Source organism: Tupaia chinensis, unplaced genomic scaffold, assembly GCF_000334495.1.
Source record: "Tupaia chinensis unplaced genomic scaffold, TupChi_1.0 Scaffold000098_2, whole genome shotgun sequence".
NCBI classification, from domain to species: domain Eukaryota; kingdom Metazoa; phylum Chordata; class Mammalia; order Scandentia; family Tupaiidae; genus Tupaia; species Tupaia belangeri.
In genome coordinates this window covers 1,263,718-1,277,570 of record NW_006159561.1, presented here as the reverse complement: position 1 = coordinate 1,277,570, position 13,853 = coordinate 1,263,718, and the positions used below count along the sequence as shown (strand labels likewise).

Here is a 13,853-nt window from a genome sequence, read left to right as displayed (position 1 = left end):
CACACCCCCCCCAAAAAAACCAACACCCCCCCCAGCTCCCACCACTCCAACAGAATCTACAACAACCACAGCTACCACCACCTCTTCAAGTGAAACCACAGCTGCCACTGCTTCAACAGAATCTACAACCACCACAGCTACCACCACCACTTCAAGTGAAACCACAGCTGCCACTGCTTCAACAGAATCTACAACCACCACAGCTACCACCACTCCAACAGAATCTACAACCACCACAGCTACCACCACCACTTCAAGTGAAACCACAGCTGCCACCACTCCAACAGAATCTACAACCCCCACAGCTACCACCACCACTTCAAGTGAAACCACAGCTGCCACCACTTTAGCAGAATCTACAACCACCACGGCTATCACCACTCCAACAGAATCTACAACCACTATAGCTACCACCACTTCAAGTGAAACCACAGCTGCCACCAGTTCAAGTTAAACCACACTTTCACTTTAGTAACATTAAATCCTACTGCATTTTAAATTTAACTGATAGCCAAAACGATCACCAGTTTCATCTTCTCATTAACCAAACCCAAAACTATGTTCCCTTTACTTGAATCTACAACCACTATGTCTTCTATTTAATCTACAACTACTGTAATTTCTACTTACCCTGCAATAACAACGCCAATCACTCTCCTTCAAAAATACATAATGTTCAACTATATCCAAACCCAGAATCACAAATATCATTACCACTTTTACCTTAATAGAGCTACCATAAATCATCAAAATGACTTCTATATCAAGATAAATAGACATTATCACTATTACAAACTAACTTGTAACTATTCCCTCCTGCCTTTGGCTCCTTCCCCAAATTGAAATTTTAACTTTCTATTCTACAATAGCTGTCTTCATTGTCATTATTATAATACATAATAAATACAGCAACTACGAAGATGCCATTTGAAGAACAGTAATTTGGACCATGTCTAATGGAATAATTATCTCTATTTTTACTGAATAAACACTTAGGATTTCTAACTATTGGAACTGTTTTGTTTTATAAAGAACCAAACATTTAAGCTATAAAAATCTGATCACTGTTCTGTAGTTCAAAATAATGTAATTTCATATGGAAAACGGAACCAATTTGTTTACATAAAAAGTCTTTAAGAGATTTTTATATGAAGCCAGCTGGGGCCAGCTGGTGCCAGGGTGGTTAAGGTGGCTGGATCTCACATGGCCAACAGTGTGGTTTGAGTCCTGGGCCCAGTGACTTGAAAAACACACTAGGCATATGTGTGTGTATACATGCCCAGAATCCCAAAAAAGAGAGATAAATGGAGTTAAAAAAATAAACCAGGCCATTTATAGAGTAGAGTTTTAACAGAGCAAATTTTAACATGATTTAAATCGAGCAGTTGTCTCCAGATTTTTGGACAACTCTGGCTAGCCTCGTGGTCGACTCAGTATTTCAGTCAGCTGAATGGGAAAGTGATGTGTGCAATAAAAGGGAAAGAGTAGTACTAAAAACTGTAAGTGAGGGAGTGAGGTAGAGAAATCATTGGTTACATTTGGAAGTTTTTCTATATTAACACAGTTTTAAAGGTGGGATGTCTGTGATTGACTGAAGCCTAGCTGTTGTGATTGGCTGTAACTGAGCAGGAAAAAAACCAAAAGAGGTCATAGTTTGTTTATAAAAACCAAGTGTCCTCTTTAACTATGGAAAAGAAGGATTATTTTATACATTTAATCACTATATATCACTATTGCATAACAAATGAATTTTTCTATTATGAATTTTGGTCCTGTTAAAGACATTACTATAAACATTATAATCAACAAATTTCTTTTCATTCTGGGTTCCTTGAATGTTTTGCTTCTTTCTTCTTACCCTTGATTCCTTCTCTCACCTTCACCCATTTCCCACCCTCCTCCCCCATTGTTTCCACTGTCATCATTGGTCTCCATGCTTTTATACCTCCCATTCTTTCCTTTTCTGCCGTAGAGTGCTGACATTTGGTATATATTGAGTGGAGAAGTACAATGCCTCTCTTTTGTTGTCGGCTTTGCTTTCCTTAGCAGTAAATCGTCCATATTTGTCCACTTTCTAGCAAATGACAGTATCTAATTGTTTTTTATGGTTGAGTAGTATTCTGTAGTGTATTTGTTTCACTTCTTTCCTTTTAAAACTCCGCTCTGCAGCTGAATCCTATAGAATGCCTTCCCTATTTCACCAATGAGGTTAGGTAGTTTGTTACCCTTTGAGTGCCCATAAAGACTAAGCGCCCCTATCAAAGCATATATTACTGGAATCTCTTGCTTAAATGTAGTCTTTAAATGATTATCTTTAGAATGAAGTGTCAACTAAGTCAACTCTGGTGAAAGGTATTATTATGCAATGAAGTGCTAAACAAAATAAATGCAAAATGCCAGTTGTCATGTTAAAACTGAGGTCTTTATTTGTTCAGCTATTAAAAAAATAAACTATAGAAGGTGAACAAATAAAGATCTCTATTTTAACATGACAGAAGGTAATCAAGTAATAATGACAGGATTATAGATGTATTATCAGTTCACTAGTCTCACCTTACCAGTCCCAGCTTAGAGGAAAATGCAGGCCTTAAGCAGAAATTTCTAGTTCAAAGAAAATGTTGGATTTTTGAAATAAATAAGTAAACACTAATATAACTCACCTAGGACAATTTCATACACACAGGTTGAACTTTCCAAGCCAGTCAAGTTCCAATTAGGATAAGAATCTCGTTTCTCCATTTTACTACTTCATTTTTTTTAATTTAATTTTATTTTTTTATTATCATCATCATAATCTTCTTTATATTACATTACTACTTCATTTTTCATGAGTAACATCTTAACTCATTTTGGTAATTACCTTTTTTCCCTTTCAGCTTGCACTTACCTATAACTTCTCAAAGTTATGGTAACTTATGACAGCTTATGACAGTGGACATTTAAAACAAAACGGAAAGGATAAGAATCATGAAAGGTGGCCTTAGGTGTCAGTGAGTCTACTTTGTCACAACTCTGCAAATTTGTTAAATGAGAAAATGGAGGTAGATAATTTCTCTGGTTTCTTAAAAATGTTCAATTAAAAAAGAAAAAAAAGTTGAGTCCTTGTACAAGATAGGCTGGAAGCTAGATGAACTGGAAGTTTGCTTTCTTTGTTGTCAATAGCAGGTAATAGACATCTATTCCCAAGAAAGTTTGGAAGCTAATGAAAGGTGAACCTAGGAGATTGTGGGAGGATTAATATATCTTGGAAAGTGTTTTGGCTGTTGTCAGTAGAGTTTCTAATAACTATACCAAGGAGTTTGGACTTTTGTCAAAACAAATGGTCTTCCTATTCCTTTTTGAAGAATTTAATACATTAACAGTAACACAATAGTATGTTGATGGAAGCCATTTTATACAGTTCTCGTAGTTTTTTTTTTTTTTTTCCTAGGCAGGCTCATAATAAAGGAGTTATTTCTCACTCTGTAAACAATTCTACAGCCTATTTATGAGTACCAGAATCCCAACTGGGCAGGGAGAATCTGCGAAATAGCTGGCAGAGAGGTTGTTTATGTATATATGTTTTATATTTTTATTTTTTTGAAAAGCAGACACTAAGCAAAAATTTTGTTCAACTTGCCATCATTACTATAAACTTAAACAACAAATGAGATAGGCTATATTTTTATGAGTTGGATTCACAGAAATTGAAGACTGATAGCCTTCAGTTCTTTTTTTTTTTTTTAAGAGTTTTTTGCTATAGGGTACGTGCACTCGCCAGACAGACAGAGAGAGACATAGAGACAGAAAGCGAGAAATCACCCCTGAGGGGGGATGGTCACGCCGCAATCCCTTCTCCTCCATTCTCCTCTCGGGATCTTGGGCACGCACGCACATGCACCTGGCGTGAGTTCTAAGCCACCAGGTCCAGGACGCGAACCGCAGTCGACCACGTGGGCGTCCAGCGACATAGCCATTACGCTAACTGTTGGTTCCCAGCCTTCAGTTCTAACAAGGGTACAAAGGACTGGTATCTTTGTACAATGTTGATGACACTGAGAAAGTCACCTGGCTCTACCTGTGGGAACTTAAAACTCACATGCTCTTGGGGAACCTAGCATACACAAAGAAAAGCATGGTATAAAATGATATTTAAGTAGCATTGTCTGTATAGGGACAAAAGAAAAAGCAGCGTCAGTGTTAACAGAGGAATGGCTGAATGCGTGAGAGTATATCCATGCTATGTAATGTGATGCATGAGTAGAAAGGAATTGCATGTTGAAAGGAATTGCTCTGTATATAGAATTAACCCATTTTAAAAAATCACTGTAACAGGGGCCGGCAGGTGGCATAGTGGCTAAGGCACTGGACTCCCACATGGTCGACCGGGGTTTGAGCCCTGGACCTGGGGCCTTCAAAATCACACTGGGCAGAAATGTGTACATGCCTAGGACCCAAAGGGAGAATGAAAAGGGATTGTGACATGGCCATCCATCCCCCTTCCCCAGTGGGGGGTGCCCTCTGTCTCTCTTCAGTGAGCATACAAACTTTATGGCAAAAACAAAAACAAAACAGAAAAATCCACATAGTAACTTACACACATGTATTTATGTAAGATTTGGAAGGTACATCGCACCTGCTATTCTTTAGGTGAATGAGATTGAAAGGGAGAAGGAAATTAATCTTTAAAGATATTTTTGTATTTGTTTTGAGTACCCTGTTTAATTTTCCCAATAAATGAACATGAGAAAGGATTTAAAATATAAATACAAATTAAAGTTCTTCTTTTTCTTTTTCTTTTTTTTTTTTTGAGAGGTTTTTGCTATAGGGTGCGTGCGCTCACCAGACAGACAGAGAGAGACAGAGAGACAGAAAATGAGAAATCACCCCCCAGGGGGGGATGGTCACGCCGCAATCCCTTCCCCTCTATTCCCCTCTCAGGACCTTGGGCACACACGCACACGCGCCCAGCGTGAGTTTAAGCCACTGGGTCCAGGACTTGAACCGCAGCTGACTACGTGGGAGTCTGGCGACATTGCCATTACGCTAACTGCTAGTCCCAAAGTTCTTATTTTTCAAAGTAAAAAGTTTGAAAATATTCTAGTCAAAGTTGATAAATGAAACAATAGCAAAAATAAATCGCTTAGAATTATGGCAGCAAACACCAAAAGAAACATAAAATGGGGATTAGGGATGAGGTGGTAGACTTTTACTTTAAGATAAAACTAGTTAGCAGCTTCTCTATGATGACTTGGCTTATAGGCAATCTGTCCTACGGAAGCAAAGGTTTTAAATACACTCACCACCTCAGTAACTCTACTAATAAAATAAAAGTCAGGTACATAGAATAAGAGCCAAGTATATAAACACATAGGTAACAATTGTATGCATTAGTTGGGTATGAGTGTTTATTTTTAGAAGTTGTACCACACTGACCAATAAGGACCAGCATACAAATGACAATGGTTTCTCTCTTGGGTGTTTAACATTGCAGTATTTTTATATACTGAAATGTTTTAATAGGACCAAGAACATTAGAGAACAAAGACCTTAGATGAAAACGAACACTAGTAATTTTGGTGCCCTATGCCACAGAATTAATTTAAATCTCTAGTGAATCAGTGGCATTATAAAATTACATAGCTGTAAGGAACAGAATTCCCTTAGAAGTAGATAGCATGAACTTACACTTGCTTATTCTTAGTCCTTAGTTTTATCATTTAACTATGTACACCCTAGCTAAAGCATAATTATACCTCCGATAATTACCACACTACTATTGCACAAATTCAGTAATTTTACTTAAAAAAAAAATCAAACCACCATTAAAATAATGAGGCAAATTGGACCAGCAGATGGCGTAATGGTTACATCGTTGAACTCCCACATAGTCGACCACAATTCGAGAACTGTACCTGGCAACTTAAAACTCAATTGGGCGTGTGTGTGTGCATGCCCAAAATCCTGAGAGAAGAATAGAGGAGAAGGAATTGCATCATGGCCATCCCCCCGGAGGGTGATTTCTCATTTTCTGTCTCTCTGTCTCTCTCTGTCTCTTCAGTGAGGGAGTGGTGCCCTATAGCAAAAATCTCTCTAAAATAATAATAATAAAATAAATAAAAAGGCAAATAAAAGTGACTTTCAAATCATTTGAAAATTCTAGTGCTTATTTGTTCAATTCAGATTTAAACTTAAATTAAATGGCATAATTAAATCTCTAATTGTAATCTCCAAACTTCTGCAATAAAATTAAGATTTATATATAAATGTGCTTTGTTCATAAAATTGTACATTGCAATCAAGAAGAGAAAGGTTCTTTTTAGAAAACAAAATATTTGGTTATAGTTTCACATACCTGTAGTAAAGACAAGGACTTGTGATATTAAATATGGCTCTAATAAGCCAACACACGCAATTTGAACAAGGATTTAAATGATGATAAATCTGATCTTAAAAACTCAACACATAGGGAGTAAACGTGGTGTTGACTAATTCTTTCAGTGACCTTTTAATGACCATCTGCATGTCGACCATTTTCTTTGATCACAGTGACTCACCAAGATTTCCTTACTTTCATGTTGCTGTTTCAGTACCCAGGGATTTTCTGAGTATATTCAGCACTGCTCAAAATGGTCTTAAGCACCCAAAACCACAGTCTTCAAAACAACATATTTTGACAAACATGTTTATCTGACTGCTTTCATGGACATTGGTCAATAATTTAGATGCTTTCCTGGACCTTCATACAAGACCCGCCTGAACCACTCAGAAACTACTGTGGTCACAAGCCACAGCAAGCTGATAATCAAACTGGTTGCAAAGATAAGATTGTGTGGCACAGTGCAAAGCCTTGGTAAGGGGGGTATATGAACAAGACACTCAGACAGCTCAATGCCATGTGCTCTTTGGTCATTCCCATGTGTGAACCTGAGCAACTGCTGTGAGCAAACACTCACCTTGGCGCCTCTCCTCCCCACTCTCTGGAGGCACTGAGACCCTGACCAGAGTGAATCAGACAAGTCCTCTCTGCCACAGCTTAGCCTAGAACGCAGTGATGCTGCATTGCTGAGGGGACTGAAGGTGGATTTCTGCTGACACCTCCATCCTGGTGACAGCCTTGGATGAACTCGGTATAGAGCCACTTCATGGTGTGGTGCAGGTACTTGCCTCAAGCAGGCTCACATCACCCTGTCCTTTACTGTGCTCTGCTTGCTTGCATATTAGGGTGTTTGACAAGAATAAAGCCTTGACATTGTGGAAAGACACAACTTGAATCATGGACTTCGTAATTCCCTGCACTCTTGACACTGAGGCAGTGAAAGTTTCACTTCATAAAAACAGTAGATACTTTGGGAACCAGCAGTTGGCGTAATGGCTATGTCGCTGGACTCCCATGTAGTCGACCGCGGTTCGTGTCCCAGACCCGGTGGCTTAAAACTCATGCCGGGCGTGTGTGCATGCATGCCCAAGATCCCGAGAGGAGAATGGAGGAGAAGGGATTGCAGCGTGACCATCCCCCCTGGGGCGTGATTTCTCGCTTTCTGTCTCTGTCTCTCTCTGTCTGTCTGGCGAGCGCACACGCCCTATAGTAAAAACCTCTCCAAAACAAACAAAGAAACAAACAAACAGTAGATACTTTAAGCTTTTGGTGACAAATTTTCAACCTTTAAACTTAATACTATTTAGCTCACCAGCTATAGAAACACTGAGATTTTGACATTTTAAGTCAAAATCTGTTTTTTTTTCTTTTTTCTTTCTTTCTTCCTTTTTTAAAGAAATCTGCTTTAAAAAAGAGGTTTTTAAAATATTTTTAAATTAAATATTTCTGATTTGTTTTGCAGAGTTGTCACCCCTGGGCATGTCGAATAATCTCTAAATATTGGCAATAAAATCAGACTTTAGAGAGGTCAGCAATTATGACATTGAGCATGTTGGAACTATAAGCTAACTGTGTGTATGGTTCTAAAGTTAAGGTGCACAAATGCCTAATCCCCAGTGTTTAGCACCGTTCCAAGGCCGTAATCCAAGGGGAGAGAATGTTTGTGGAGCGTGCTGAATTGGCCTTGACTCATTGTGTCAACCATTCATTCTTTAGCCCTAAGACTCAGGTCTCAGCTTGTAAGACTCTGAAACAGATTTAACTAGAATGCTTCTTGGAAACTTGAGGTCTGCAAATTCCACTTGGCCTATGACCTAAGCAAAGTTCTCTTCTTCAGTCTCTTACCTGACTCCCTCCTCATTTTGTTCTTGGCTTCCTCTCTCCTATTAGTCCTTCTGTTTTTTCCCCTTTTTCCTAATCTTTCCTACTGTGCCTTGGAATCCCCACTACCAAGGAAACAATCTCTCCTACACTTGCAGTCTTTTTAAATAATGATTTCATTGTCATTTTGCCTTAATGGGAACTGTCTTTCCCCGTAAGATATGTTCCCCTTTGTCTTCAACACATGCTGTCATCATAATTATTTGATGACTTCAATACCAGTGACTATCACTTTAGGTAATTAGTGGTGATTGGTTATTCAGTCCCTGAAAACCCACAATTCATCCCTAGACTGTCAGTGTCCAATGCAGGGCTTGGTCCTGCAAGACAAAATGTTGGGGAGAAAGAAAAGGCACAGAGACAGAAACACAGACGAACACAGACAAGCTGTGTTGCTCAGTCATGCTGAGCTTCTTTATTTATGTGTTTTACAAAGCTCGGTGAGATTCTTGCAAGCATGCAGGAATAGGTTTAATAGTTAGAGATAAGCACCTTCAGAGTATACATTTTCAGAGTCTTCTTGCTGTCATGTGTGACCCAGGTATGCATCATGTGTCAAGCCAGCTTGCTTATCGGCAGGTGTGCTGGCTTGATGAAACTTCAGTGAAGGCTGTCTGGTTTACTTCAGAGAGGATAGTGGGCAAGCCACAAACATTGTGTCAAACAGCATCACATAACCTAGCCAGGGTCAGGATGTTTCCCGTGTTCCATGAATGTTTTCACAGAACCCCTCCCAATCAAGGTGTGTGTCAGCTGGTTTCCAGTGAAGCAATTAATGAGGCATTCTGATAACTGCCTTCTGCTATTAGGCTGCATACCCTTACACCTAGACCCTGTCATTATAGAAGTAGTTCCTCCACCTAAAATTCTAAAATTAAATTTAAATTTTATACTCTGACTGCAGATACCTCTCTTTTTGTATATTCCTTTTCTAGATTTCCACTGACCCTTTTTTTTTTTTTTTTTTTTTTTAGGATTTTTGCCATAGGGCTTGTGAGCTCACCACAGAAAGGGGAGGTGAGAAATCATCACCTGGGGAGATGGTCATGCCGCAATCACTTCTCCTCTATTCTCCTCGCACACACGCACACATGCCCATCATGAGTTTTAAGTCACCAGGTCTGGGACTCAAAGCATGGTCAGTCTTTTGGGAGTTCAGTGTCTTAACCACTATTCCACATGCTGGCCCCCACTTTTCTTGAACCACAATAGGGTCTCTAATCCCCTCAATAACTCAGGCATCACTAGACCTTTGTTCACCTATCATAGACAAGCACTCCTCTTTCAAATACAATGCGATTCCTTCATTTTCCTCCACAGATCTTCCAGGAAAACAGATTGACTCAGGTGAATCCAATTTATCTTCCCCATAGAGTATTCCTGGAGAAAATTCCATGGCTGTATATTACAGTTAATCCAAATTCACAAGTTCCAGCCCTGCCAGTGCATCGTGAGGTATCTTTGGAGTATACTAGAGAAAGTCAGAGATGTAGACTCTGGAGAAAAGTCTGGCAGGAGGGCATGTTTGGGGGTTATGCTTCACTTGGATTCACTTCTCCACTGTTTTCCTTTCCTTAGTAAACTTGCCACTTCCACTAGATCATAAACTAGAACACAGGAAGTCACCTCTCATTTCCTCCTACACTTTAACCTGGACACCAACTGATCACTAATTCTGGTCAGTTTTAGCTGTGCAATATTTCTTAAATCTATTCCATTATTGCTCATTCTACTGGAAAGATTTTATTTCCCTTATTATCTGAGTTCCTGTTCCAGCTTCTGTTTCTCCTGCACTCTAGTCATGCACACCCCTCTCCCAATTCATGGCTGTCAAGGATTTTTTTTTTTTTTAATAAAAAGAGTACATGTGAACTTTTCTTTCCCAAGAGGAAAAACTCTATATTAGTTTCCATTTCCTTCTCATAGCATATAAGGCCAGCATGGTCTGACACCTATATGTGTCTGTAGCCTCAACTCCTTTTTCTTTACCCTTCCATGTATCCTTCTACTAAGTCCTACTGGCCTTCAATAGTCTCCAAATGCCACATGGCTTCTCCTAATTCTCTTTCATAGCAGATGAGTTCGCTCACCTCCCTACCTTTTTCTATTGAATAACTCCTGGCTACCTTACCCTATGCTCAATCAATAAGAGTGTCACACCATTCAGTGAAGCCATTATTAGCTCAATGTCTCCATTTGCAGAAAGTGTCTTACTAGTAGCCAAAATGAGAATGGTTTTATAATTATTAATTTTGTATGTTATCTTTATAAAAACACTTAACAGGAATAATGACCCATATCAAGAAACTTGATACAAATTTAAGTTTTTGGAGAAAAATTCCATTCAGTGCCACAATCTTTTATGAAGGCTCATTATTGTGCAATGTTCTTCTTTTTTTTAAAGAATTCTTTTATTATTATTTTATTGAACTTTATCTATTATTTATTTATTTATTTTAATTTGACCAGAGAAAGACAGAGAGAGAAAGAAAGAGAGAGAAAGGGTGAGTGAGAAAGCAAACCGCCAGGTTTGGGAATCGAACCACGGTCAGTCATGTGGGAGTCCAGTGCCCTTAACCATCATGCCACCTGCTGGCCCCGTGCAATGTTCTTCTGATGTAACTAAAATAAACAAAGTGAGTTTCTGGTTTTCAATAATATTTAGTAGAAGCAGAGCAAGCCAGCATAAAAGTAAAAATAAGGGAAGACAGTATTTTCTCCCCTGGGTTTAGCCATCTATCATCTCCTAGTTTTCTCCTTCTCCAAGAAAAACAGAGAAGCAACCTGAGCAGTATTTTGAATGCACTAGCAGACATACTCATCATGTTCAGGTAGACCAATATGTGAACATGGAATCTTCTCATATGGCTCCCATCATTGTGCAGCAGTGGTCCTACTGCCTGCACCACAGTGTTTGGGTGGGCAGGTAGTTTTTAAGAAGCACTTTAATCTATGAATAAACAAAGCTCCAGGAGGCGCACAGAAGGGAATGCATTCCTCACATGAGCCTGACACATTTCTTTCTGAAGTCATTCCCTCACCCCAGTGTCCAAGGATACTACTTGTTTCCTGTCCCAAACTGTGTGAAGGTGGGGTCAACCCCAGCTCGTCAGGTGTCTGTGCCAATCCAGAAACTCCATCAGTTCCCACCACGCCTGGTCCTACCAATTCTGCAAGGACCACCCACTTTCCAGACCACTCACAGCAATCTACATGTATACAGATCATGAGGGTAATCCCTAACCAACTCTACCTTGGGAAGATAGCCACCACAACATTTGGAACATATCAAAATAGCACATCAAATGAACTTACCAAAATAAGCTCAGTTTATCAGTATTGTCACCAGTAAGCCACCAGTAATGACACTTTAATTTCACCTGGGACAACTAACGTAGGTATTCACTAACACAATTGATTTTATGACAGCTATTGCCACAACCAAAGCAATATTCTCATAGATGTCTGCAACTCAGGAAGAGTTACCATGCCAAATGAATCTGTGATAGTCATCCTTGTTAGTCTGGAACAGTAACTGCCTTGACCACATTTGATGACCTGTAGTGGAATGCAACCTATTAATATTTCTTGAAGCACATTGCCACTTCTGAACTTATCCATAATGCCAACCATCATCTCATCTGCCCCTGGACAACTACTCACAGTCATTTTGTATAGTCTTGTGGCTGAAGGCTCAGCCATTTCTCTAGCTATGTTTCTGTCTGCTACAGCTCCCATCTGTCTGTTTGTCCTATTTTTGATCTTAAAATGAATCCTGCCCTCCTCTGCAACACTCCATGGTTGGTACGTGAGTCAGCAAAGGGGCACATTCCTGATCGGGTAGACACTTGCTAACAGTGGAAAGCCATTTGGCTGAATTTTATTTGGCACAAATCCAAATCACTGAAAGCCCGTTTTCCAAGTGATCATTTTATAAAAGAACTATTCATTCAAGTTTTTCAAAGTTAATTTTGACTTTTGTCTCTGTCCAAGAAAAAAAAAAAAGCCTTTATCTTCCTGCTGCAGACTGAATTTTTCTATTTCTCCAAAATGTATATGTTGACACACTTCCCAATATGAAGGTATTAGAAAGTGGGGCTCTGGGAGATGATTAGGTTATGGAAGCTGAAACCTCCTGAATGAAAATAGTGGCTTTTAAAAAGAAACCCTAGAGACTTCCCTTGTCCCTTCTACCATATGGTGACACAGTGAGAAGGCTCCATCTGTGAATCAGGACGTGAACCCTTACCACACTAAATCTGTTGGTGCCTCCATGGGTTTCTTAGCCTCTAGACTGTGAAAAGTAAATTTCAACTGTTTGTAAGCTACCCACTCTAATGGTGTATTACAGAAGCCCTGAGTATCTAAGACAGCCCCTCTTCTTTGCCTCTGCCCAAACTCCACTTTAGAAAATTTGCTCTTGTCGAATTGGTAATTCTGTAATTTATCAGATTGGCTTTGCTCAAATGTACTTTTCGGTAGATTAAATTCTTTTGTAAAGGATTCTGCTTGGCCAAAGACTATCCTTAGATTTCTTTTTGGTACTTCATTTTTGCTACCGTTGGCCTTTTGACCAGGCTCAATTCTCCAGAATGCCTCAGGGTGTTTCTCAGTTGAATTAACCTCCAATTTTTTCTGCTTTGATTGTCCCAGAGCCTACCCTACTATAGCAGTATGAGCAGCAGTCTCCAGAGACAACTGCCACATGCACATTCTCTGCTTCCACTGCAATTCTGAGGGAGTCACCACAATTTCCATGAGGTATACCACTGCTGGCTCCCAGAGCTTCGTACCTCCCACCTCTACCCTACTCCTGAGAAATTCTGAAACAACTGATCATTTTAAGAAGGTCTTGTTTTATTGCTGGTGAGTTGAGACTTCACCTGTCATGCTTTTATTTGAATTTTTCTGTTTATTCATTTACCCACAAGTGAGAGAGACAGAGACAGAGACACTACACCCCAACAGGGCCCCGCTGATGTAATTCATCCCCCAACTTATTCCAGCCTAGATGATGAGTACACATGTGACTGCTGTACTCAGGGAGGTCTCCGAGTTTGCACAAGCAACTTTCCCTTGGGGGTGTGTCTTGTAGAGCGGTGTGTTTTATGCTATACCATTATCCCCCTGTGACTCTCTTAAACCAGACCTATGACCTCTCGTAGTTCTGCGCTATTTCTCTTTTTTGTGTCTCTTACTCCCATTAAGTCAAAATGGTACGTAGGTCTCAGGGCCTATGCTACTCTGATAGTAAAGCAGTTTAGATCACTTCTGTCATTCACTCCTAGTTCTTTGTAGACTCTTTTCTTTGGTCCATGCCTCATTCCCTCACCCACCCCTTCTCTGTCTTTCCTTCTCCCTCTCTTTCTCTCTTCTCTGAAATCCACCATTTGGTAGAGTGGCATGAATGTTTCTGCTCCAAATATTTCACATCAATATTTTAGAAGGAGGACAAGAAGTCCATGACAGGGACAGGAGTCATTGAAGGCAGAGGAGGGTGAAACCAAAGGAGGAGTCCTCAGCATTGTCAGATGAGGCAGATACCCATAAGAAAATTGTGTGTGTGTGCATGTGAGTGTGTGTGTGTGTGTGTGTGTGTGTGTATATATATATA

At 39.6% G+C, this 13,853-nt stretch overlaps 1 protein-coding gene across 1 annotated transcript in view; it reads left to right on the top strand.

Moving 5' to 3' along the window:
- DYNAP (dynactin associated protein) overlaps positions 1–454 on the top strand; it is a 14,431-nt gene extending 13,977 nt beyond the window's left edge. The window contains exon 4 of the mRNA XM_027769940.1: positions 54–454. Within this exon, the coding sequence (XP_027625741.1) occupies positions 54–454 (401 nt within the window). The remainder of the gene's footprint in view (positions 1–53) is intronic.
- Positions 455–13,853: the final 13,399 nt, after the last annotated feature.